The 27,241-nt window shown below is 46.8% G+C and overlaps 2 protein-coding genes across 2 annotated transcripts; both read right to left on the bottom strand.

Annotated features, from left to right (window-relative positions):
* Positions 1–1,612: 1,612 nt before the first annotated feature.
* Positions 1,613–2,593, bottom strand: LOC123448044 (protein FAF-like, chloroplastic). The gene has a single exon (XM_045124812.1). It carries the CDS (start codon positions 2,590–2,592, stop codon positions 1,759–1,761), a length of 834 nt encoding a protein of 277 aa, XP_044980747.1. The 5' UTR covers position 2,593; the 3' UTR covers positions 1,613–1,758.
* A 900-nt stretch (positions 2,594–3,493) lies between these two features.
* LOC123448042 (rho GTPase-activating protein 5-like) lies at positions 3,494–8,309 on the bottom strand. Its single transcript, XM_045124811.1, has 5 exons — positions 7,329–8,309; positions 5,179–5,299; positions 4,955–5,074; positions 4,370–4,600; positions 3,494–4,294 (listed from the first exon to the last, which is right to left on the bottom strand). The coding sequence occupies exons 1-5, from the start codon at positions 7,742–7,744 to the stop codon at positions 3,728–3,730; spliced, it is 1,455 nt and encodes a 484-aa protein (XP_044980746.1). The 5' UTR covers positions 7,745–8,309; the 3' UTR covers positions 3,494–3,727.
* Positions 8,310–27,241: the final 18,932 nt, after the last annotated feature.

Genomic DNA, 27,241 nt, shown 5'->3' with positions numbered 1-27,241 from the left:
CCAACACGTTCAAACTAGTGTTTAGACATTGGACAACCTTCCTATCATTCCTTTCCCTCACAAGCTAGAGTACATTTTATCTGTAAATAACATTATTGTTTTTGTAATGGAGGACGAGAAGATGATGTTCGACACATTCAACCTGGAAAAGAGGTACTGCTTTGAGACCTGAAAAGACTAAAGGGGAGTAGCCTAATTTAGGCGGGCGCTCTCACATACTAAGGGAGCTGAATATAGTTTTGGTTGTATGGTTTGTGTCGCTGGAATTCATTTAGATTATTAATTTTTGACATTGATTATTCTATTACCTGATTACTATTTTTTAGCAGCAATACTAACATCCTGAGGCTGCATTAGTCTACTAAAATTAACTCGCTTCATCTCATGATTTTTTTTGAGAGAACTACATGTTACATTAATCGAAAAACAAGTTACAATAAACAACACACGTGGAAACTAAAAAGACAAACCGGAATAAAATGATTATCCTGAATTTGCAGATAAAAATCTAAGAGATCGAGAAATACAAAACGATCCCTATGGTTTCCTGCAACCACCATAGCGAACGGCCGCCGCCCAACTCCAGCGCCGCCGAGGCGAACGCCGGAAGAGACGCCGAGCCTCCACCATCCCAAGATCAGAGAAAGCACCATCGCCAATGAGGCTTTGTGAGTCGATGAACAGGCCTGCTGCACGCAGCAAGGCACATGTCGCTGTGGCACGTCGACCGGGGAACGTCCCCGTGTTGTCTTGGACCAAGATTTGTCGTCTCCCATCAACAAAGTTGGAGAGGAACGGCAGATCCACCACCTTCGGACCGACATCCTCGCTCCAGAAGAACCACCTCGCCCCGGCCGCCAACGCCGTCGCGAATAACCACGAACGCCAGCGACAGACCGAGAAACTGATCTCGCCAGATCTGAAGAACGGCGAGAAGACCAAGCCGCCGATCTGAAGGACCGAGCAGCACATGTTGCCATCAACTCCAAGACGCCGCCGTGAAGGTCGCCGCCGGTGTGGGAATAGAGTTGAGGCAAATTTATTTGCCCGGACGCCGCTCCCACCACCCCAACAGCGTCCCAAGAAAACACTAGACTAACCCTAACAACAAGCCGGCGTCGGAGCGCCGATCGCAGCGCCGTGGTCCCCACCTCCTCACGTCGTCGGAGTGGGCAACGGAGGACGCAGGGACCGGTGGCGGCCGGTGTCGCTGGGGCAATTCCTGCGACCGCCTTCTTAGCGGGATTGTGTGTGTAGATATTTGTTTTGTCATGTCGACAAGGACATGTATCTATGTCATACAAAACAATAAAAAGCAAAGCCAGTCTAGGCAAACATCAAAGGAACAAACTAACACATGTTTAAGTAATCAGTTGGCAAAGAGGCCTTACATATGTTTATGTTTCTCATGTAACTAGCAATTATGATTATATAAAAATTTCTATTGTTTATCTTATGATTTTATTGGCTTGAGTTCCGTAGCAGGGCATCATCTACTCCCTCCGTTTCGAAATATAAGTCTTTTAAGATATTTCATTAGGGAAAATACATACGGCTGTATATAGACATATTTTAGACTATAGATTCACTTATTTTGCTTCGTACGTAGCCCTTTAATCAAACCCCTTCAAAGACTTATATTTAGAAATAAGGCGCTGTGCATCATCTAGTAGCAGTTGCTGCAGCTCGTCATCAGCTTCGGATTATGCGTGTAATATAAACCCAATAGGTTGAAGCACACTTGCATGGAGTAATTAGCTAAGCGCAGGCGTCGATGCATGCCCCGCCGGCTTCGCGCTCGTCATCTTGTTGATCTCCCAGCTCCAGCTCCTCGTCGGCGGAGGCAGGGTTGGCGAACCGGAGCCTGAGCCGGCCGCCCTCACGGGACGCGTGCAGCAGCTCCTTCCCAGGAATCACCACCTGCGTCAGCACGAACCGCCCCTCCGCGCGGAACGTCCGGAAGCACACGCACGGCTTCCCGCCGCGCCCGATCGACCGTATCGGCGGTGGGAACGACGGCGGGGACTCCCCCAGCCCCGGCTCCGCCGCGGCGGCGGCGTCCCTCAGCGTTGCCTCCTCCCTCTCCCTCCCGCGGAGGGCGGCGGCCGCGTCGGCGCCGTCGTCCCTGACCATGTCGTCCGAGTCCACCGTGCTCTCGGACCCGAGCCCCTCCGTGCACAGCAGCAGCGACGCCGAGCTCTTCTTCAGGCAGAAGCTCGCGCTCCTCCTGACGCCGCCGGGGGAGGCCGCGGCGCCCGCGGGCTTCGGCCTGAGGAGCGCGTCCAGCGAGGAGTCGTCCTTGCTCTTCTCGGACTGCTGATCAGCGGCGTCGAGCCACGACGCCGCCGTAGCGCGTGCGTCTGGGAGTGGCACCCGCGGCAGGACGGGCCGGGCGGCGGCGCCGTCGGGCTTCTCGTGGAAGTGGAGCTCACCGAAGATCTCCGTGAAAGACGCCGGGTCCACGGCCGGCAGCTGCTTCTTGTGGTGGGCGTGGTTGGTGCAGGCCGACAGCACCTCCAGCAGCGTCGGGTTCTCCGGCAACGGCTTCTCGAACAGCCGCCGCAGCGCGCCGTCCCCAACAGCCGTCGCCATGTGCGCCATCCAATCCAACAAGGGCTCCTCAGTCAGATGTAGTAAACGGCTGCAGTATTTTTTGTGACTGTCGAATTTTGGCTCAAATAATCTCCGAGGAAGAGAGGTATATATAGGAAGAGAAAAGGAGAGGCCAAGAAAGGCGGAGGCATTTATGTGGCTGTCGAATCGGAATTAGGAAAATTGTTTCTTGTTTTCTGGGCTTTTCGTTTCACAAGTGGAGCCGGTATATACTCCTAGCTGCAACTTGGGAGGAAAATGGAAATGCTCACTGTTCTTCAGCACTGGCCTGCTCAACATGTCAGAGAAATGGAAATCTGCAGGTAGAGCCAATGCAGCATTGCATTTGCATTTGCAGCTCGCACAAATTTGATGGTGATCTTGCTCTGGCATCACCGAATTTCCGATAAGGTTGGCATTCCTCTTGTGGCGAATGGATTCCGGTTACAACTGGCGCAGGAACGGCTCGAATTCGCACATTCCGAGATGGTTAAAATTTAAAACCCTGGAGAAAATGGGATGATTTTCTCCCGACCAGTGATGCACTTGTCACTGAGCATCGCACTGGTGTCAAGTGCGCCTGGAGACAGGAATCTGTTCTCAACACGCAGAAAGCGAGGTGATGCATTGCAATTCCTCTTGCGGTGAGTTTCTGTTTAAGAAATTTCATTTTCTCCATGAAAACTGGAAAAGAGTTGATGGTGGATTCTAAGAAGGAGAAAAAGTTAGAATAACTTCTTTTCTTGAAAATCTCAGGACAGATTCAGCAAACGGAAAGAATGAAGGCCGGGAGGCAGAATAAAGCTATCTGATGCGATGAGGGAACATCATGCATACAGCATACCATGGCTGAGACCTCACTTCAGAAAGGTCAGGATGAGAATAACACATGTTGAGGACGTCCAGAAACTTCTCAGTCCAGGGACTGGAGCAATGCATGTACTTACAAAGGAAGGAAAGGCCCCAAATTTACTCATAATCAAGATACATATAAGTTAGTGAAGGCAGGCTCAAATAAACATGATGATGATCCAAACACAAAATGATAAGCGCGTCGAAAATTCAAAATGTGCAAGGAAACAACACTGGGTCAGTCATCTATTACACAACAACAACGGCAGTGGCACCGGGGTTTCTACCTCCACGCTTCGATCCGTTCGACCTTGGAGTTTATCCGGCTCACGATGCTCGCGCCCCTCGATTTCTCAGCTGGAGGAGCGGTGGGCGTTCCGCACTGCCGCTTGCCCTTTCTAGTCCTCCTGCTATTCATGCTTCGGTTCCCTCTGCTTGGAAGTAAGTTGGCTGCTGTAGCACAGGAAGCATCAGCAATGGCCGACGAAGCGGCAATAGCGGCCTGCGAGCAACTAGGGGAGCCCTCCACGCTTGACCGAATATTGCTTGTCTGGACAATGGAAGCTATGGAATCGCCTTCCGCAGGAGGCTTGTCTTCAGCACTGTGTGTAGGACTGTACACAAGGGGCTCCTCGCTGACGAAAGAGGGGCGCCTGGATATTTCTTCAGGTTGAGGATTAACGGGGAGACTGGGGTTCTGATGGCCGTTTTCGTCAGATGGGTCCTTCTGTGGCAAAGAGGCTTCTTCCAGGTTGGACTCCTCTCTATCCTTGAGGGTCTTCTGTATTAGCATCTTGAGGAAATTCATCACTTGCACCGCATACATGAGTGCAGTCAAAGGGTCTGCCATCTGTGTTACATGTGCGCAAGAGTTAGTATCCACCTAAATGATTGTTGCTACTTTGCTGTTAGGACAACGCGTTACCTGGGTCATATTTGGTGCGAAAACCATAGCAACATTGCGATCGCTCATCTTGTTTATCTGTTCTTCTTGGACAACATCAGCCATCAAATTAACAGCCCAGTCAAGTAAGGCTGATTCAGTTGGTGGAAGGCATTTGGCAACCCGAGCACAGTCCTCTTCAGATTGGCACTGCATCACCTGTTCAGGTGGGATAGAATCCAGCACCCCACTCGGCAGTTCCCTAAACCAGGCCTAAACAATTGAAAATATATGCAATGAGTATAATTTTTGTCACCAAGAGTGCTATTTAGCAAAACAAAGCTGACTAACTCAGGGACACAAAATTGTGGTGTCAAATCAGTTAATAACACCACATAACTGCACTGGAAAGCAGTATTAGATTCTGCAACATAAATTTGTTGCACAGAAGAGTAATAGCTTTTGTATCCCTTTGAAAAAGAAGACTTGTTTCCACTAGAAAGAAAATCTGGACTGACAGGTGTTGTGATAGAATCCGACTATTGAAGATAAGCATAATCAATAATAAATATGTGAGTGCTTCTGTCAACGGAATGGCATAAATCTACATGACAGAAGGAAGCTTACTTTGATTAGACCCGCCAAACAGTGAACATCAATGCCATCCGGCACAGATCCACTATTTAAGTGATCTCGCACAAACTCTTCCTGGCTATTCTCCGCATTTATACGAAAAATACCTTCTGCCTGCAAAGTAAAAAAACAAAACAACATGAATGTGGTCAGCACTCAGGAAAAGCTACAGGATGCTTAAGCAACTTAGAGTCGATTAAAATGATAAAACTTCATACCCGAAGACCGCCTTGTTCATAAAGACGTCTTTGCATCATCAAGAGAATCGTTGGAACACTGTTTCCTCTGGAATCATATGAACACTGCATTGATTGTGTTGAAACGCCAAAGACACTAGCACTGCATTTGAAGTTTGAATCAGCTGAAGAACACCAACAACACAAGGAAACATGAACTGGACCCAATCATACACAATGCTCCAAAATACACCTTACTTACAAAAGTAAAGAGCACATAGCCACTTAGGTCAAGGCATATTTCAGTTTTTTTTTATTTTGAAGACAAGTCAAGGCATTTTCGGCGGACCGTATTTCAGCAATTAAGACGGTCTGCAAGAACATCGAATTCACCCAAGTTATGCGGGACCTCTACATATTGTTGCATGCTTACAAAATTGGCATGACCATAAAGATGTGAGCACAGTTCACATCATCATTAGGTGCTGGTTTACTAACTCAAGTGCGCAAACCATCCAGGAAACAGTTTTCCATTTTCTTTCAAAATCTTTGCACATTCCAGAAGTTTCCCAACTATTTAATGAGCACAACTCCTATGCTCCAGTTTTGTTGATTGCAATCCAGTTTGAACTATGAAGATGGGTTCTAGGTGTTTGCGCCACTTTATCTTTTTTCGAGGCAAAATGATTCCATCCTTGTACAGAGAACCATTTAGCCTATTCTTTTTAGATTGCCTAGAAATAATAACCACATCCTGGAATGCCCAAGATCAAACAATAAATATAATACCTATGTGTGTTCCTTATTCTTTCTGCTTTTCTAGTATAACCTTGAGAGGACCACTAAAGTTACTCAAGTCACTAAAGTTGGCAAAACACAATAAACAGATGCAGACAAATGATAATATGCAAGGTGATGGAATCATCTAATCACGAAAAAACATGTCCATAGTGAATCATGAAATTCCCAGCAGTTCTTGTTTTGATCTAACACCATGACTTAGAGTGCAATAATCTACTTCTTGATATTCCTAGTTCAATCAACTGAATTCCAACAGGTATCCAGTGTTCCTTAAAAGGGGTCATTAGCATGCCAGGTAATGCGCGTGCAACTGTGCTACAGAAATTAAAGAACGGGGATGCAGTAATACAGGCGCCATCGAGTACGTCTTGCACTGAATGAAAAATACGTTAGTAGTTTAATATTTGTATAGCAAGCATAAGCACTTTTACCAAACAAAGCAAGAGGTGATACAGCTGAGCTGATCCAACAAGAGGTTGGACTTAATAAATGGCATGAGTGTGCCAACTAAGTACTACTACCTTTTGATTTTCATTAAAATAACCATACACTTTATAACACATGGATGTTGGGCAGAAAATGTTTATTTGGTTGGTTTGCTTACAAGCCAAAACATGATTTGAGTTGACGAGAACATTAAAGTAGACAGAATGACTGCCATAACTAAATGCAGAAGCTCTGTAAATTTCAAATTTAACACTGTCTGTTTATTTCTTTACTTATTAACGAAGATTCCGTTGCAGGTGTTCTGTTCCATTTTGAGCCTCATTAAAGTTGTAGGTATCGATTTCATCTTTCTTGATTTTATTAGTAACCAGTTACAGAAAAACCATGCAACTCTATCCATAACAGGCATCGAGAGCCGTGATTGGCCAATTATCTATGAAACAGGGGGGAAACTCTGCACAAACTATTTGTGGACAGAGTGGTGGTCCAAAGCGTGCCCATCATCATAATTCATAAACAGTTTATCTACCATACATCAACTCCAGCTCAGGCAGCCAAGTACCAGCAAAGGGGGAAGAAGTCTACGGAGGGCACCTAACCCGGTTGTGTGTGTTTGTTGGCATCATATTAATATACACATAACTGAAGTGAAATATAAATTCCACCTGAATTTATCTGTCTAGCAAGCCTCAGACCAAAGCAAACAGAGGTTGCAATTCCAGCCAAAGTACCATCTCTTTATCCCGATTAAAACCACAACCAAAATAGGCAAACATTACTACTAGCATCTAATCAAAATGTTGTAAAGTGACAACTACTTCAAAAAATAACAGTGGGAACTGGATGATACTGAATATGCAGAAACATTTTGAGTTTAAAAATAGAAGAATGTTTTCGGAGCTTGTGGTGAAGAAACGTGAGAAGAGACAGAGAGAGTGACGGACCTGGCACTGGGAGCGCGGCGGGGCACCTCGGGCTCGAACTCGACGGGAAGCCCGAGGAATCCATGGAACCTGTCGAACGTGACGTGCGCCACGTGCTGCACATCCGTGGGCAGCCCAATCTCCATCCCGCCCTGGCCGTGGCCTTCGCCGCCGTCCTCCGCCCTACACCGGAGCAGCGACTTCCTTAGCAGCTCGAGAAGCAGCGCCAAGAAGGACCAGCGCTCCTCCTCCTCCTCCGATCCTTCCACCTGTCGCTCCGCGGATCCTGCAGGGCCCTGGGCGCTGCTGGTGGTGCCTCTCTGGAGCACGTCGCTATCGGCTAAATAGCGCAGGGAGGTGGAGGAGGAGGAGGAGGAGCCGCGGCTTGCGGGCGAAGCGAGGTTGGTCGGGCCCCGGAACAGCGCCACCTCCGTCATTGCTTTTCCGCCCGAGCTCCCCTTCTTCTTCTCAGGGAATTATTACGGTGCGGCCAGTAATCTGGTGCGGCGTAGGGCCGATTTGGCCCGGCGGTGCGAGCTTTCTTGGGATTTCCTGGGTGGTGGTGGTGGAGTGGGCCAAATGCCTGGGATGATTGGATCCTGGTAGTGGAGTTCTTGGTGGCGGGACGCTAATTTAGGATTGATTTCTGCTCTGCTGGCTCGCCATTGGAGATTGCTGGGACGGGGAGGGGAGGTGATTTGGGCGCTGCATGCGGCCGCGTGGTCCAAATCCACAGCGGAGCGGGGCTTGTATTCTAATCTGGGTCGCGCTGGGGACAAAAAAGTAAGGAAAGGAATCCAAGTGGATCTCTGATTAGCGGGGGTTTCTTGATGTGGTGGTGCGTTGGGTGGGTAATGGTGGATAGGATTTGTGTGGAGGTGGAGGTGGAGCTGGAGCTGGAGTTGGATTGAAGGGAGGGTCAGGCCGCCTGGGTCGACGACGAAGACGATGGTGATGATGATGGTGATGGTGGTGTGACGATCATCATCATCCTTTGGTCTCCTCCTGCGCTCACGCGTGCGGTGCTCTTCTTTCAATTTACAACTGTGTTTTACAAGACACGCGCGTGTATCTAGGTCATCAATTTAACTTATATAAAAGAAACTGTCCGTTGGAGTGCTAACTTATATAAAATTTAACTTATATAAAATTTAGATGTGACCAAAATAGATGTGATTTTGTACTAGAGTTAGTACAAAGACAGTTATTTTGGGACGGAGGGAGTATATTTATTAAGCGTGCCATCCAAGAGAGAGGTGATAATAGCTTCTTCATTTTTAGCGTCGAGAGGTGATAAATAGCTAAATTAACGGGTGATGTGATGCGCCCATGAGCAAATTAACTAACTACCTCGTGTGTACGTACTTGATTCATTCGACTGACGGACGGAGAGTTTGGTAGTACCGTGCTCCCTTTTCGACAATGACTACGCTTTTTGTTGGCAGCACTTTTACGACTGGATGCTGCCTTTTGGCAGGTTTGGTATTCACGTGTTGAATTGAAGGGCCGACTGTACAACAAATTGTGTATGTAAAAATAAGTCATTTCTTTTAGCCATCATAGCAACTCCAACGGACCGACCCAAATTGACGGCGTTTTTGTTCGTTTGGGTCGGCCATTCGCCCGGCGTCCGTCCTGTTTTAGATTTGGGTCAGCGGTGCGTCCAACGCGCCGACCCACTTCACGTCCGCACATAATTTTTGAAGAAGACCCGCGGCCATAGATCATGTCAGCGGCCATGTCTCATGTCATCATCATGCCAGCGCCGGCACACAATGCCGGTTTTAAAAAATATCACCACACAGTTCATGTTGGCGCACTCGCCAGCGGCAGGCGCACATGTCAGCACATAAAAAAGGGGTGGGACTTGAGTTAGACCACGTCATCGCGGCCCCGTGGTCATGCCAGCACACCTGTCGGCATACAAAAAAAGGACGGCGCTCGCCACCATAGATCACTCATAGTCGAACTTGAGCATGTCACCTGCATGAAGGCCGCCTGATCTTGATCACGCATGAAGGTCGCCTGATCTTGATGAAAGGTGGACGGCGTGAACGCCCCTCGGCCGTCCTAGCTTTGTGTCTCGACGGGATCATAGCCAGCGGCCGGCGTACCACCCTCGAAGATCAAGTTCTGCATATAGTCCCCGCCGCCGCCGGTCGGCATTCCGTCGAACAGGTTGCGTGCGCCCGGCAGCACGTCGGCTCGCATCTGCCGCACGCGTTTCCTCACGCCTCCGGATGACGAGCCACCGGGCGCGGGTCATGCTCACTTCGGGCGAGCAATCTCCGGAGAGGTGGGAGGCCTGCGGGTAGACGTGGAAGTTGGGCATGAGGGTGCAAGACGACGCGCGGGGCGAGTCGGGTAGCACCATCCGAGGGAACACGGGTGAGCCGGTGCTGGCCGCGACCACGGCGGCGTTGACGAGGTCGTGTTGGCTAGGGTTTAACCCTAGCATATAGAACGCCTCCCTCGTTGCCGCCGCATGCATGCGGCCCTTCCTCTTGGTCGACTCCCTTGCACGTTGTTCGAGGGTCAGCGTCTTCTTCGGCTTGGGCGCGGCGGCAATCTTGCGGGGGGAGCGAGGCTTGCCTTTGCCGGAGGGGTAGTCGTCATGCCGGACGAGGTGAGGGAGGTGAGGTCGGAGGCGGCGTCGAGGTCATCGTCCATGGCGGGGGTGGGGGCGCGCAGGCGGGAGGGTTTTGTGGGGAAATTGAGGGAAATGGTGGAGGCTGACACCGACCACCGGGCCAGGGGGAGGAGAAGGCGCGCGCACATGCATCCATCTCGTGTCCGCGTCAACGCAAATCTGGCTCAAAAATGAGCCGAGAATGGGTCGGCAGGCGGACGCCAAGTGAACCCGCGTCCGTTTGGGTCGGCGAGTTGGGTTGACTTTTGTGTCAGCGCCGATCCAAACGAACGCCAAGGGACGAAATGGATCACCCCGTTGGAGTTGCTCTCAGATCTTCATCCAAATAGCCTTGTCACTGTTCATCTTCTTCCTCCCGCACGGCGTGCCACCCAACCTTAATCACCGGCCTCCACCACCCGCGGTTGGTAGACTCCCACAACCACCTTGTTCCCTCCCCGTCCTTTTCTCGACCTCCCCTTACCATCGTGTTGATCGCCATCCAAGGCTATCCTTCTTAGCCCCCAACCCCCTCCACATGTCCTTTCCCTACCGCTGTGCTCGTCGTCGTCCATGGCCATCCCTTCAAGCCCCCATCTCTGTGACGGAGCTTGAATGAAATCTTTGGAGGGGCAAAATAATTTTTACATGACATGTGAACTTCTCGATGAAGATGTACATCACGTTAGGCTTTGTTAGGAAAAATCTACTTCGTTGTGTAGTTCATGTAGCTAGTTTTCTTTTAGAATCTTTATATTTGCCTGGAAAGAGAACCCATAAAGTATTGCAGGCGAACATACTGAACTATTCACCCTAACAATGAAGGCCCATGATGTTAAAGGCAGTTAATGAAGGCATGTCGTTGCGATGCCCAGCTAGAAAGGGCCATAGAATGGGCTATATCGTCAACCCTCGCGCACTTGTCAACATGTTTCCCCGCCTCCAACTATGACGTCATTTCTCACAACGTCGTCCCGTCGCTGTGAGATCTTGGCTTAGCCCCGTCATCGATGTCGTAGCTCGTTATCACTCGCCGGTTTTTGGCCTCAGCCTCCGCACGGCTTACTTCTTCCTTTACATGCAAAATTGACTTAGACCTCAAAAATATCAATAGACTTACATATAGCCTAGGAGCAAATTAAATTGAGATGTAGACAATTAGTCTCGCATGAAAACTCATAGAAAAAAAAACCTTGCTTCGCCACATTTCTATTGATTACTTAGTGCAAAAACTTACACTCACCCGGCTGGAAACACGTCGTGTGAGGCCGACTAGAACATCTTCCACGCAACCGTCACACCTCCATGTCATTATCTTAATCTCAAGACGTCTCAAGCCACTAGTCACACCTCCATGTCATTATCTTAATCTCAAGACGTCTCAAGCCACTAGTCTTCTTCCCCGGCATATTACGAACACTTTTTCCTTTTTTAGTATTTTTTGTTGCATCAACTCAGTAATCTACGATTAACTAGAGGAATGGACATTTAGGTTGACTAAATATTGTGTTACATTATTCATATATAGGGGGAAAAGTCTACTAGTGGTATTTTCATATCATGGCTAGTTAAAATTAGCTTTATTTTGAGTTTCATGTCATTGGTGAATGTTATGAACAAGAAAAGTGCATATGTAACAAGTTGGCTAGAAGCGCGTCGTTCACGCCTGCGTGACCTACACGGACATGCATGACACGACCATGGTCCCTAGAGTGGCGAAATTGGGTGACCTTGTCTTTGTCCCATTTCGGGCACATGTAATAATCGATGTTGGGGTTGGCTTCACCAACAGGGGCAAGGTCCAAGATGGCGTGATCCGTCTCGGCAACTCTCACCATCTTTGTGTTGTTGCACCATTTGGCGCTCTCCTTTCTACCCTAAATATGTCAGTGCCTCTTTGTACTCGAGCCAAATGGCGTGCGTGTTGGAAATATGCCCTAGAGGCAATAATAAATTATTTATTATCATATTTCCTTGTTCATGATAATCGTTTATTATCCATGCTATAGTTGTATTGACTGGAAACTCGCATACATGTGTGGATACATAGACAACACCGTGTCCCTTGTGAGCATCTACTAGACTAGCTCGTTGATCAAAGATGGTTAAGGTTTTCTAGCCATAGACATGAGTTGTCATTTCATAACGGGACCACATCATTAGGAGAATGGTGTGATGGACATGACCCTATCGTAAGCATATCATTTGATTGTATCATTAAGTTTATTGCTATTGCTTTCTTCGTGTCAAGTATGTGTTCCTAAGACCATATGCGATCATGCAACTCCCTAACACCGGAGGAATACCTTATGTGTGTAAAATGTCACAACGTAACTGGGTGATCACAAAGATGCTCTACAAATATCTCTGAGGGTGTCTGTTGGGTTGGCATGGATCGAGAGTGGGATTTTGTCACTCCGTATGACGGAGAGGTATCTCTGGGCCCACTCGGTAATACAACATCACAAGAAGCTTGCAAACAATGTGACTAATAAGTTATTCACAGGATCTTGTATTACAGAACAAGTAAAGAGACTTGCTGGTAACAAGATTGAACTAGGTATGGAGATACCGATGATCGAATCTCGGGCAAGTAACATAACGCTGAACAAAGGGAACTGCATACGGGATTGATTGAATCATTGGCATCATGGTTCAATCGATAAAGATCTTCATGGAATATGTAGGAACCAATATGGGCATCCAGGTCCTGCTATTGGTTATTTATCATAGAGGTGTCTCAGTCATGTCTGCATAGTTCTCGAACTCGCACGGTCCGCACACTTAACGTTTGATGACGATATAGTATTGTTGAGTTATGTATGTTGGTGAACGAATGTTGTTCGTAGTCCCAGACGAGATCCCGGACGTCACGAGGAGTTCCAGAATGGTCCGGGGGTAAATATTTATATATAGGAAAGTGATATTCGGGTTCTAGAAAGGTTTTAAGTTTTTTCGTTATAGTACCGGTAGTGCCGAAAGGGTTCCGAGGGTCCACCGAGGGGGTACACCCACCCCGGGGGGCCTCATGGGCTTAAGATTGAGGCACACCAGCCCCGGATGGGCTGGGCGCCCCACCCATAGAGGCCTATGCGCCCATGTGGTAGGTGGGAAGGTGCCTTGAGGAGGAGGGACTCCTTCCCTAGGGCGTCCACCTCCCATGTGGGAGGTGGACTCCTTCCCACTTGGTCAGCCAGCCTTCCCTTGGAGGAGAGGCCAAGGCTACGCCCTACCTATCCCTTCCTCCTATAAATAGAGAGGGAGAGGGACACAGGCAACACACAAAGCCTTGGTAGCGCCCTCTCTCTCTCTCTCTCTCTCTCTCTAGATGGTTTTCTACTCCGTCGCATCATGGTAGCGTTTGGCGAAGCCCTGCTATAAATGCATCACCACCACCATCATCATGTCATCGTGGTACCGGAGAACTCATCTACTACTCCGCATACACTCGCTGGATCGAGGAGGCGAAGATGTCGTCGAGCCATATGTGTGCTCAATGCGGAGGTGTCGTCCGTTCGGCGCTAGATCGATATGGATCGTGATTGGATCGCGAAGACATTTGATACGTCCCAAACGTATCTATAATTTCTGCTTGTTCCATGATCTTTTGGGTGACATTGTTATATGTTTTGCTACACTTTTATATCATTTTACACATATTTGGACTAACCTACTAACTCAGTGCACCCAGTGCCAGTTTCTGTCTGCTGATGTCTATTTTGTAGGGGCTTTTACCCAATTTTCCGAAGCCCGAAAAAATCCAATTTTTTTTAAAAAAAATCAGCGAAACAGAAGCTTTCGGATCACCGAAGGAGGGCTGCAAGGGGGCCAAGGACCTCCCAGGCGGCCTGCTGGCGCGACCAGGCCCTAGGCCGCGCGAGGAGGTCTCCTGGGTAGGTCTCACCTCCTCTGGTGCCCTCCTTTGGCCTATATTTAGAGTCCCGAGAGGAAACTGTTGGAAATATGCCCTAGAGGCAATGATAAAATAGTTATTACTCCCTCCGTCCCAAAATAATTGTCTTAACTTTGTACTAGCTCTAGTATAAAATTGTATTAAGCTTAAGGCACTTATTTTGGGATGGAGGGAGTATTATATTTCCTGTTTCAAGATAACCATTTATTATCCATGCTATAATTATATTGAATGAAAACATATATTGCATGTGTGGGTATATAGACAAAACAATGTCCCTAGTAAGCCTCTAGTTGACTAGCCAGTTGATCAAGGATGGTTAAGGTTTTCTAACCATATGCAAGTGTTGTCACTTGATGACTGGATCACATCATTAGGAGAACGATGTGATGGACAAGACCCAAACTATAAACGTAGCATGTGATCGTGTCATTTTGTTGCTATTGTTTTCTGCGTGTCAAGTATTCATTCCTATGACCACGAGATCATGTAACTCACTGACACCGGAGGAATACATTGTGTGTATGAAACGTTGCAACGTTACTGGGTGACTATAAAGGTGCTCTACAGGTATCTGTGAAGGTGTCCGTTGAGTTAGCATGGATCAAGACTGGGATTTGTCACTCCGTGTGACGGTGAGGTATCTCGGGGCCCACTCGATAATACAACATCACATATAAGCCTTGCAAGCAATGTGACTCAAGTGTTAGTCACGCGATCTTGTATTACAGAACGATTAAAGAGACTTGCCGGTAACGAGATTGAAATAGGTATAGGGATACCGACGATCAAATCTCACGCAAGTAACATACTGAAGGACAAAGGGAATGATATACGAGATTATATGAATCCTTGGCACAGAGGTTCAACTGATAAGATCTTCATAGAATATGTAGGATCCAATATGGACATCCAGGTCCCGTTGTTGGATATTGACCGGGGAGTGTCTCAGGTCATGTCTGCATAGTTCTCGAACCCGCAGGGTCTGCACACTTAAGGTTCGGTAACGTTTTGGTATAGTTGAGTTGTAGGTGTTGGTGACCGAAGGTTCTTCGGAGTCCGTATGAGATCATGGACGTCACGAGGGTTTCCAGAATGGTCCGGAAACAAAGATTGATATATAGGATTGTTTCATTTGGCCTCCGGAAAGATTTCGGGCATTACCGGCAATGTACCGGGAGTGACGAATGGGTTCCGGGTTTTTACCGGGAGGGGCCCACCCACCCGGGAGTGAACCTAATAGCCCAAGGGTGGCGCACCAGCCCTTAGTGGGCTAGTGAGGCTAGCCCAAGTGGTCTATGTTGACCAAAGGAAAAATTAAAGGAAAAGAAAAAAAGAGGGAGGTGGGAAGGAAGGAGGGGACTCTTCCTTCCCCAAACCGAATTGGAGTTGGAGTCCCCTCCTCCTCCACTCGGCCGATGCCCTACGGGATCTCTTGAGCCTCAAGGCTAGACCCTACCCTTCTCCTATATATACTAGAGGTTTTAGGGTTTTTGAGACAAAACTTTGCCACGTGCAACCCTAAACCTCTGCTTCGTAGTTCTTCCTCTAGACCGGTTTTCTGCGGAGCTTGGGCGGAGCCCTGCAAGAATAGATCATCACCATCTCCGGCGCGCCGTCACACTGTCGGAGAACTCATCTACTTCCCAGTATCTCTTGCTGGATCAAGAAGGCGGAGATCGTCATCGAGTTGTACGTGTGTTGAACGCGGAGGTGCCGTCCGTTCGGCGCTAGATCAGAACGGATTGTGGGACGACGGTGATTTGAATCACGAAGTTGTTCCACTACATCAACCGTGTTTCTTAACGCTTCCCGCTTAGCGATCTACAAGGGTATGTAGATCCGATCTCCCTCTCGTAGATGAACATCACCATGATAGGTCTTCGTGTGCGTAGGAAATTTTGTGTTTCACATGCAACGTTCCCCAACAATGGCATCATGATCTAGGTTCATGCGTAGATGTAATCTCGAGTAGAACACAAAAAAATTTGTGGGCGTTGATGTTCAATTTTCTTCCCTCCTTAGTATTTTCTCGATTCGACGGTATTGTTGGATTGAAGCGGCCCGGACCAACATTACTCGTACGCTTAGAGAGACCGGTTTCATCGACTACCATGCAACTCGTTGCATAAAGATGAGTGGAGGGTGTCTGTTTCTTCAACCTTAGTTGAATTGGATTTGACCGAGGCGGTCCTTGGAGAGAGTTTAAATAGAAATTTACACATCTCTGTTGTGGTTTTGCGTAAGTAAGATGCAATCATACTAGATACCCATAGCAGCCACGTAAAACATGCAACAACAAATTAGAGGACGTCTAACTTGTTTTTGCAGGGTATGCATGTGATGTGATATGGCCAAAGACATGATGTGATATATTGGATGTATGAGATGATCATGTTGTAATAGTTAAATATCGACTTGCACGTCGATGCTACGGTAACCGGTAGGTGCCATAGGGTTGTCTTTAAGCTAACATTTGTGTTTGCAGATGTGTTTACTATATTGCTAGGTTGTAGCTTTAGTAGTAATAGCATAGGTAGCACGACAATCTCACTGGCGGCACGATGATGGAGATCATGGTGTGGTGCCGGTGACGATGAAGATCATGCCGGTGCTTTGGTGATGGATATCAAGAAGCACAAGATCATGGCCATATCATGTCACTTATGAATTGCATGTGATGTTAATCCTTTTATGCACCTTATCTTGCTTAGAACGATGGTAGCATTATAAGGTGATCCCTCACTAAATTTCAAGATAAAATTGTGTTCTCCCCGACTATGCACCGTTGCGACAGTTCATCATTTTGAGACACCACGTGATGATTGGGTGTGATAGACTCAACGTTCACATACAACGGGAGAAAAACAGTTGCACACGCAGAACACTCGGGTTAAACTTGACGAGCCTAGCATGTACAGACATGGCCTCGGAACACAAGAGACCGAAAGGTCGAGCATGAATCGTATAGTTGATATGATTAGCATAGAGATGTTTACCACTAAAACTACACTCAACTCACCTGATGATTGGACTTGAGTTAGTGAATTTGGATCATGCCACACTCAAGTAACTAGAGGGATGTCTATTTGAGTGGCAGTTTATTAGTAATTTGATTAGCTGAGCTCTAATTGTCTTTAACATAGTCTAAGTCCACTTTGCAATATTTTATGTTGTAGATGAATGGCTCACGCACTAGCAACCCTGAATTTCAATACGTTCCTAGAGAAAGCTAAGCTGAAAGATCATGGTAGCAACTTTGTAGACTGGGCTCATAATATAAGGCTCAACCTACAAGATAGGAAAAATAATTATGTCCTTGAGCGCTAGGAGATGAACCACCCGCTACGTCTGATCAAGATATTTTGAACGCTTGGCAAGCACATAAGGAGGACTACTCAGTAGTTCAATGTGCAGTCTTGTATGGCTTAGAACCGGGACTTCAATGACGCTTTGAACATCATGGATCATATGAGATATTCCAGGAGTTGAAGTTTATCTTTCAGAAGAACGCCCGGATCGAGAGGTATGAGCCCTCCGATAAATTCTATGCTTGCAAAATGGAGGAGAATTCATCTGTCAGTGAACATGTGCTCAAAATGTCTGGGTACTCAAACCGTCTAGCTGAGCTGGGAGTTGAACTTCTGCAAGAGGCTATCACTGACAGAATTCTTCAATCACTGCCACCTAGCTACAAGAGCTTTGTGTTGAACTATAACATGCAAGGGATGAACAAGTGACCCGGCGAGTTATTCGCGATGCTGAAAGTCGCAGAGTCAGAACTCCGGAAAGAACATCAAGTGTTGATGGTCAATAAGACCACTGGTGTCAATAGAAACGACAAAGGCAAGAAGGTTAACTCCAAGAAGAGCGGCAAAACTGTTGCCACTCTGACGAAGAAACCCAAGGTTGGACCTAAGCCAGAAACAGAGTGCTATTATTGCAAGGGGATGGTGTTGGAGAACGTTGCACGGGAAACAAAAAATTTCCTACGCACACGAAGACCTATCATGGTGATGCCATCTACGAGAGGAGATTTGGATTTACGTACCCTTGTAGATCGCACAGCAGAAGCGTTAAGAAACACGGTTGATGTAGTGGAACGTCCTCACGTCCCTCGATCCGCCCCGCGAACCATCCCACGAACCGTCCCACGATCCACTCCGATCTAGTGCCGAACGGACGGCACCTCCGCGCTCAACACACGTACAGCTCGACAATGATCTCGGCCTTTGTGACATCCCGAGACCGACGTTCCAGAAGATTTCCCTTCTATTCCATTTTTGTCGTGTGATTATTTTTATTTATCGCATCATGCACATCATCCTCATTGCATCGGCATTGTGTTGCCGACAGTTTTCAAAGTTGCATCCGTTATTAGTTGCCGGTTCTCTCTGTGTTCGTCGTTGCCCGTTCTGAGCCCGACCACACTCGCATGCGCCCGCGACATCGTTTAAATCTTGTTTTCAAAAGTGTGTGTAAAAATTTCTCTGATTGGGTTGAAACTTGGTGTGCAGTCTTATTTTAATATAGGTAGGCCGCTTGCCAATTTTCGTCGCAATCAGAGTCCGTCTGGTACCCGAACGGTCGTCTGTAGCGGCACCGTCTACGGTTATTCGTCGGACATTTTTCGGTGTTTTAAAATCGCGTTGCCGCGTCGCACCGTTTCCCTCTCTTCCCCGGCTAGCCTACTCTACACGATCACTTAGCCGACCCCGCGTTCGAGTTCGTTCGATTCCGACCGCGTGGGCGAAAACGGGGCCGGATTCGGATAACCCTAGCCCGTTTAGTCTATAAATAGAGACCTAGCCTCCAAACCCTAGTCGTCGCCTCGGGATCCATGCCCCGCCTATCCCCAGCTGCCGCACTCTCTCCCCTCCAGCGCCTACAGCCGTCGCGGCCCGCCTGAGCCCGAGGCAGGCCCTCCAGGCCCGGATCGGCCGCTGCCCCGCTCAGCCCGAGCTCCCGAGGTACTCGCGAACCTCCTTGCGTCCCCGTGCTGCACAACATCTCCCCCGCAGGTCGTCGGAGCCTTCGCCGGAGCAGTCGCCACGCCGGCCAGAGCCCTAGTCGGAGGCTCCCCTGCTCCTCTCCATCTTCCTCCCTCTGCTTCTCTTCCCCTGATCGGCTTCCTTTCTCTTCCCCGCAGGTCACCGCGCCATGGCCGGAGTTCGCGAAGCTCCCCGGATGCCGGCCGCCGTCGGGAATGGGACCCCGACGGCCGGATCTGTCTAGCCTGCCGGTTCCCCGTCGCTCCATCGCCCCCGGCTGCCTGTGGCGCCACCCTTCGTTGGAGCTGTTGCCGCTCGCTCCGATTCGATCTGGATCGGGCAGCGCCCATTGACTGCTCGCCAGTGCCTGGTCACCCGCGTGGGCCAGCGTGAGCAGGCCCAGAGCGCCTCCAGCCGGCCCACGTCAGCGCCGCAGCAGCCCAGGCCAAGTCGCCCCCCTAGGTCCACCGGCCCCTCCAGCTCCTCCTCTCCAAGCCTCTTGGGTCGAGCCCGAGGTGAGCAACCCCGAGACCCAGCTATTCCTCGCCCAGTGCGCATCTTAGCTATATTGCGTGTGCCTGTTAAGCCCATTAGTAGTCAGATTCGGCCCGTGGGCAATTATCTAAGTAACCGCCCATTTCACAAAAATGCTAGATTCCAAATCCACGTATCTTTTAATCCATATGTCGGTTTGCAACGTTTTATATATGAAACTTGTGTAGTTTTTCACGTAGATTCATAATTTGCAACTTACATGCATGTTCGAAGTGATTTAACTTGCCATATGCCTAGTTTTGGGTGCTGTCCCAATGGGGAATTGCCCCGTATTTATTTTCATGCGTGTCCGGATTGCTCAAACCCCATAGATGAAATGCTCATGTTTTTAGGGACCTTTTTCCATGTATTTTAGAGTAGTTGTTGGTATTTTTGCATGTAGGATTCTGTCGCTAGATTGCTATATCTTGTTTAGGACATATTATCGCATATACGTGTGGCGATATTTTGAATTTGCAACCCCACATGTTATATATGTTTTCGGGGTAGAAAAATCCATAGAATTTAACTGTGCATTTAATTTTAGCTTTTGAGTAAGTTAGTGCACGTGATATTTTGGCATGTTTCCCTTTTGTTTATTTGTGTGATTTAATCCGTGCATGATCTGAATAAGTTGTCAACTAGAGATATGCCCTTGGATGTGTAGGCTAGCCTCTGGTAATTTTCGTTGCAATATAAATCCATGTTTAGGTGTGGTTTGCTTGTTCTCAACTTGCTAGAAAATAGTGCCTATTTGGAGATGCTGAAATATTTCTAAGTCTGAAATCTGTTATATTTTGTTGCTTTCTTGTCATGATTTTATCTGGTGATCTGTAGCCAAAGTTGTCAGAATCGCGACTCGAGTCTTAGAATCTTACGACTTTACGATCCGAACTAGCCCCTCCGATTCTATGATTTTTCTCATAGAATCTAAGTTTCTACGATGCAGATAGTTACGATTCTACGATTCACGATCCTACCAATGGAGCTCCGATCCGATTCAGAATTGTGATTCTGACAACCTTGTCTGTAGCTCTTTTGGGGTTGGTGCAATGGAGTTAGTTGTAGACGTTAAGATTGTCTAGCATGTTGTAAATTTTCATGACATTTGGAGACCTGTACCATATAGTTTTGTTGCTGTCAATATGCCTTCGGATCGAAAACTGCACTGTCAAAAACTGATATTTTCACTAAGTCTGAAACTGTGTGTGAGATGCCATTTTGAGAGTTCTTTTCCTAGTGATCCATGCTTCCATGCTAGATGTTATTAGTAGTTTGTGGTAGTTCATCTTGCCCTCTACTGTCTCATGCCCTGGTTGAGCATTTTGGATTTGTGTAGATAGTTGTTCGAGGGCGTAGAAAATGCTATGTGGCTGATTTTCATAGATTGTAGTCATTTCTTGTTTAGCTTGTAGTTGTTGAACCGTTGCTCCGTTTTGACCGTACCCTATATGAAACTTGCTTAGAATCTCGTGTAGCTTCATATTATCTTGCCGGTTGTGTGTTTTGAAATGCTTGTGACTGTCGTTGCACACATATTGCATTCATGCCATCATATCTTGCGGTGTTCGTATCTTTTGAACCGTAGCTCCGTTGGAGATGTTATCTATGTGTAAATTGATTGTAATGATGCGTAGAATCAAGCGAACCTATTTGTTTTTCTATTTAACAAACATTTAAATGTGTTAGTTCAGATCTGGACAGAATTACAAATTAACGTATGGGGTCATCTCGGAGATGCTATATGTCATTCCCGACCTCATTTAAAATGCCTAGATAGATAGATTAGTTACGCTTCACCTCTTGGCATGTTTAACCACATTTAATATTGACGTGTACCTAATCAACACAGAACTAAATAATTCATATGTGGAGTTTCGTCAATATGCAACTCGTTGCATATTGAACTTCACTTAATGTGTAGTGTTTGGTTGTTGTGAATTGCCATGCCATGTCTTGCATATTTTCAACTGATCATGCATTATATGTGGACTGCATCTTGTCGTGCTTATGCCGTGGTGAATATTGTGTGTTGATGCTTGTTTCCGGTTTGCTTCGTCTTGATAGAGTTCCGCAAGCGTGTCGGATTGTGAGGACCCGTTCGACTACATCGGTTCGTCTGCTTCGCGGAGTCGTTCTTCTTCCAAGCGGGATCTCAGGCAAGATGACCATTTCCCCAGATACCATTACTATCATTGCCATGCTAGTATTATCGTTTCTGTCGCTATGTCTCGTTGCCTACCACATGTTTAATATCAGCCTCCCAGCATTGCCATGAAGATCTTCAACCTGTTCACAACCTAGCAAACCACTGATTGGCTATGTTAGCGCTTGCTTAACCATGTATTAGCGTTGCTAGTTATAGGTGCAATTGCTTCCATGTGTTAACATGGGTTCTTTCATTTATCACCCTATTAATGCTATTTAATTTAATGCAACTATATACTTGGTAAAAGGTGGAAGGCTCGACCTTTCTAGCCTGGTGTTTTGTTCCACCTTTACCCCCTTAGTTTCGGCTACCGGTGTTATGTTCCATAATTGAGCGCTCCTAACACGATCGGGGGTTGTTATGGGGACCCCCTTGATAATTCGTCTTAGATTAAAGCTGGTCTCGCAAGGCCCAACTTTGGTTCTATATTTTCCTAATAACCTAATAATAATGCATAGGGACCCGCCGGCACCCGCGGAGTAATTTAATCAACCCCCGGGCCAGTACTCCTCATGAGTGTTGGTCCCACCTGAGAGATGTCCAGCGCCCCCTGGTCACCTAGGGTTTAGCGAACCCGACGTCTAGCTCATCCGTCGTGTCCTGAGAACGAGATACGCGGCTCCTACCGGGATCGTCGACACGTCGGGCGGCCTTGTTGGATTAGTTTTAACTTTTACGAAATATCTTGTGCATCGGGATTCCAGTGAAGATTTGGGTAATCTCAGAGTTGAGGTTTTCCACTAAGGAGTCCGACGAAATCGCGAGTTTCGTGATCGAGGATTTCTATGCGGCTTGTGGTAATTTGTGATGGACTAGTCGGAGCACCCATGCAGGGTTAAATCTTTCGGAAAGCCGTGCCCACGGTTATGTGGCAACGTGGAAACTTTGTTTAACACTGGTTCTAGATAACTTGAAGTTAACTTAATTAAAATATGCCAACTGAGTGCATAACCATGTCTGTCTCTTTCGTGAGTTCCTCCTCCGATCGAGGACACGGTGGGGTTATGTTTGACGTAAGTAGGTGTTTAGGATCATTCATTTGATCACCAGTAGATCATGTCCGCTGTTCATAGATCATCCCCCTCTTTATTCTTGTACTCGTAAGTTAGCCACCAAATATATGCTTAGTCGCTTGCTGCGGCCTCACCACTTAACCATACCTCACCCATTAAGCTTTGCTAGTCTTGATACTTTTGGAAATGAGATTGCTGAGTCCCCTGTGGCTCACAGATTACTACAACACCAGTTGCAGGTACAAATAAAGGTTATTTGACGCGAGCATGTTGATTGTTCATTTGGAGTTGCTTCTTCTTCTTCTTCATCATCGATCTAGGATGGGTTCTAGGCCGACAACCTGGGATAGCAAGGATGGACGTTGTTTTCTTTTCTCGTTTGTTTTCGTCCGTAGTCGGACCCTGCTCTTCTTCATGATGTTTATGTATTGTATTGCTGTGACTCTGATGTAGCTTGTGGTGAGTGTAAGCCAATTCCATATACTCTTCTCTTCAGTACATGTACTTGTAACAATATCCATTATTGAGAAATGACGAGATGCTCTTCTATCCCCGTCGAGGCCCTCGTGCCAAAATAAGGATAGGATCGCATCTTGGGCGTTACAACCTTCTTGATCCAGCAAGCAAGATGGAAAAGTAGATGAGTTTTCTGGCAGCGTGACGGTGCTCTGGTGGTGGTGAAGGATCTACTCCTGCAGGGCTCCGCCCGAGCTCCGCAGAAATACGATCAAGAGGTAAAACTACGGTGTCTAGATCTGAGTTGCACGTGGCAAAGTTGTCTCAAATCAGCCCTAAATCACCAGTATATATAGGAGGGAGGGGAGGGACTTGACTTGAGGGCCAATCCCCCAAGGTGCGCTGGCCAAGAGGAGGAGTAGGACTCCTACTCCAATCCTACTCAAAATAGGATTGGAAAGTGGAGTCCTTCTCTTCCTTCCCACCTTTTCTTTTTTTCTTTCTTTGGTTTTCTTTACATGGTGCATAGGCCTTATTGGGCTGTCCCACCAGACTACTAAGGGATGGTGCGCCACCCATAAGTCCTTTGGGCTTCCCCATGGAGGGTTGCCCCCCTCCCGGTGAACTTCCGGAACCCATTCGTCACTCCCGATACATTCCTAGTAATGCCCGAAAACTTTACGATAACCAAATGAAGTCATCCTATATATCAATCTTCGTCTTCGGACCATTCTGGAAACCCTCGTGATGTCCGTGATCTCATCCGGGACTCTGAACAATATTCGGTAACCACGCATATAACTCAACTATACTAAAACATCGCTGAACCTTAAGTGTGCAGACCCTACGGGTTTGAGAACTATGTAGACATGCCCCGAGGTAGTCCTCGGTCAATATCCAATAGCGGGACCTGGATGCCTATATTGGATCCTACATATTCTTCGAAGATCTTATCGGTTGAACCTCGGTGTCAATGATTCATATAATCCCGTATGTCATTCCCTTTGTCCTTCGGTATGTTACTAGCCCGAGATTCGATCATCAGTATCCGCATACCTATTTCAATCTCGTTACCAGCAAGCTTCTTTACTCGTTCCGTAATACAAGATCCCGTGACTTACACTTAGTCACATTGCTTGCAAGGCTTGTGTGTGATGTTGTGTTACTGAGAGGGCCCCGAGATACCTCTCCGTCACACGGAGTGACAAATCCCAGTCTTGATCCATACTAACTCAAGGACACCTTCGGAGATACCTGTAGAGCACCTTTATAGTCACCCAGTTACGTTGTGACGTTTGATACACACAAGGCATTCCTCCGGTGCGAGTGAGTTATATGATCTCATGGTCATAGGAACAAATACTTTACACGTAGAAAACTATAGCCATAAAATGACACGATCAATATGCTACGTTCATAGTTTGGGTCTAGTCCATCACATGATTCTCCTAATGATGTGATCCAGTTATCAAAAAACAACACTTCGCACATAGCCAGAAAACCTTGACTATCCTTGATCAACTGGCTAGCCAACTAGCGGCTTGCTAGGGACATTGTTGTGTCTATGTATCCACACATGTATCTATGTTTTCATTCAATACAATTATAGCATGGATAATAAACGATTATCTTTAAACAGGAAATATAATAATAACTATTTATCATTGCCTCTAGGGCATATTTCCAACAGTTTCCCACTTGCACTAGAGTCAATAATCTAGTCCTCACATCGCCATGCGATTTACATTGTAATAAATCGAACACCCATACAATTCTGGTGTTGATCATGTTTTGCCCGTGGAGTTGATCATGTTTTGCCCGTGGAAGAGGTTTAGTCAGCGGGTCTGCTACATTCAGATCCGTGTGCACTTTGCAAATATTCACGTCCTCTCCTTCGACGTAGTCGCGGATGAGGTTGAAGCGTCGTTTGATGTGTCTGGTCTTCTTTTGAAACCTTGGTTCCTTTGCTAAGGCAATGGCACGAGTTTTGTCACATAACAGAGTCAATGGATCTAGTGCACTTGGCACAACTCCAAGATCTGTCATGAACTATTTCATCCAGACACCTTCCTTTGCGGCCTTCGAGGCAGCCATGTACTCCGCTTCACATGTAGAATCTGCTATGACGCTTTGCTTGGAACTGCACCATCTTACCGCACCCCCATTAAGAATAAATACGTATCCGGTTTGAGACATAGAGTCATACAGATCGGTGTCAAAACTTGCGTCGACGTAACCTTTTACGACGAGCTCTTTGTCACCTCCATACACGAGAAACATTTCCTTAGTCCTTTTCAGGTACTTCAGAATATTCTTGATCGTCGTCCAGTGACCCACTCCTGGATTACTCTGAAACATGCGTGCCATACTTATGGCCAAGCTGACGTCTGGTCTAGTGCACAACATTGCATACATGATAGAACATACGGCTGAAGCGTAGGGGACGGAACTTATTTGTTCTCTATCTTCCGCAGTTTCTGGACACTGAGTCTTACTCAATTTTATACCTTGTAATACTGGCAAGAACCCTTTCCTGGACTGATCCATTTTGAACTTCTTCAAAACTTTATCAAGGTATGTGCTTTGTGAAAGTTCTATCAGGCGTTTTGATCTATCCCTATAGATCTTAATGCCTAGAATGTAAGCAGCTTCTCCTAGGTCCTTCATAGAGAAACTTTTATTTAAGTAACCTTTTATGATCTCCAAAATCTCCACGTTGTTTCCAATCAGCAATATGTCGTCCACATATAATATTAGAAATGCCAGAGAGCTCCCGCTCACTTTCTTGTAAATACAAGATTCACCAACCACTTGTATAAACCCAAATGCTTTGATCACCTGATCAAAGCGCTTATTCCAACTCCGAGATGCTTGCACTAGTCCATAAATGGATCGCTGGAGTTTGCATACTTTGTTAGCATTCTTTGGATCGACAAAACCTTCGGGTTGCATCATATACAACTCTTCCTTAAGAAAACCGTTAAGGAACGCCGTTTTGACATCCATCTGCCAGATTTCATAATCATAAAAGGCAGCTATTGCTAACATGATTCGGACAGACTTAAGCATCGCTACCGGTGAGAAAGTCTCATCGTAGTCAATTCCTTGAACTTGTGAAAAACCCTTTGCCACAAGTCGAGCTTTATAAACGGTTACACTACCGTTTGCGTATGTCTTCTTCTTATAGATCCATTTGTTCAGAATAGCCTTGCGGCCTTCGGGTAGTACCTCTAAAGTCCACACTTTGTTCTCGTACATGGATCCTATCTCGGACTTCATGGCCTCCAGCCATTTGTTGGAATCCGGGCTGACCATTTCTTCTTCATAATTCGCAGGTTCATTGTTGTCCAACAACATAATCGTTAAGACAGGATTACCGTACCACTCGGGAGCAACACGTGATCTTGTCGACCTGCGAGGTCCGACAGTAACTTGATCAGAAGTTTCATGATCATCATCATGAACTTGTTCCTCAATTGGCGCCGCAGCAACATGGGTTTCCCCTTGCCCTGTGCCACCATCAAGAGGAATTAGAGGTTCGACAACCTCATCAAGTTCTATCTTCCTCCCACTCAATTCTTTCGAGAGAAACTCCTTCTCAAGAAAAGCTCCGTTTTTAGCAACAAACACTTTGCCCTTGGATTTGAGATAGAAGGTATACCCAACTGTCTCTTTTGGGTAACCTATGAAGATGCACTTTTCCGCTTTGGATTCCAGCTTTTCAGGCTGAAGCTTTTTGACATAAGCATCACATCCCAAAACTTTAAGAAACGACAACTTTGGTCTTTTGCCATACCACAGTTCGTATGGTGTCATCTCAACGAATTTTGATGGTGCCCTATTTAAAGTGAATGCAGTTGTCTCTAACGCATAACCCCAAAATGATAACGGCAAATCGGTAAGAGACATCATAGATCCCACCATCTCTAATAAAGTACGATTACGAAGTTCAGACACACCATTACGCTATGGTGTTCCAGGCGGTGTCAAATGTGAAACAATTCCACATTGTCTTAAGTGAGCACCAAACTCGAAACTCAGATATTCACCCCCATGATCAGACCGTAGGAACTTGATCTTCTTGTTACGATGATTTTCGACTTCACTCTGAAATTGCTTGAACTTTTCAAACGTGTCAGACCTGTGCTTCATCAAGTAGACATAACCATATCTACTCAAATCGTTGGTG

Source organism: Hordeum vulgare, chromosome 4H (genome assembly GCF_904849725.1).
Source record: "Hordeum vulgare subsp. vulgare chromosome 4H, MorexV3_pseudomolecules_assembly, whole genome shotgun sequence".
NCBI classification, from domain to species: domain Eukaryota; kingdom Viridiplantae; phylum Streptophyta; class Magnoliopsida; order Poales; family Poaceae; genus Hordeum; species Hordeum vulgare.
The sequence above is the reverse complement of the archived record's forward strand: the minus strand, read 5'-3'. Positions and strand labels throughout refer to the sequence as shown.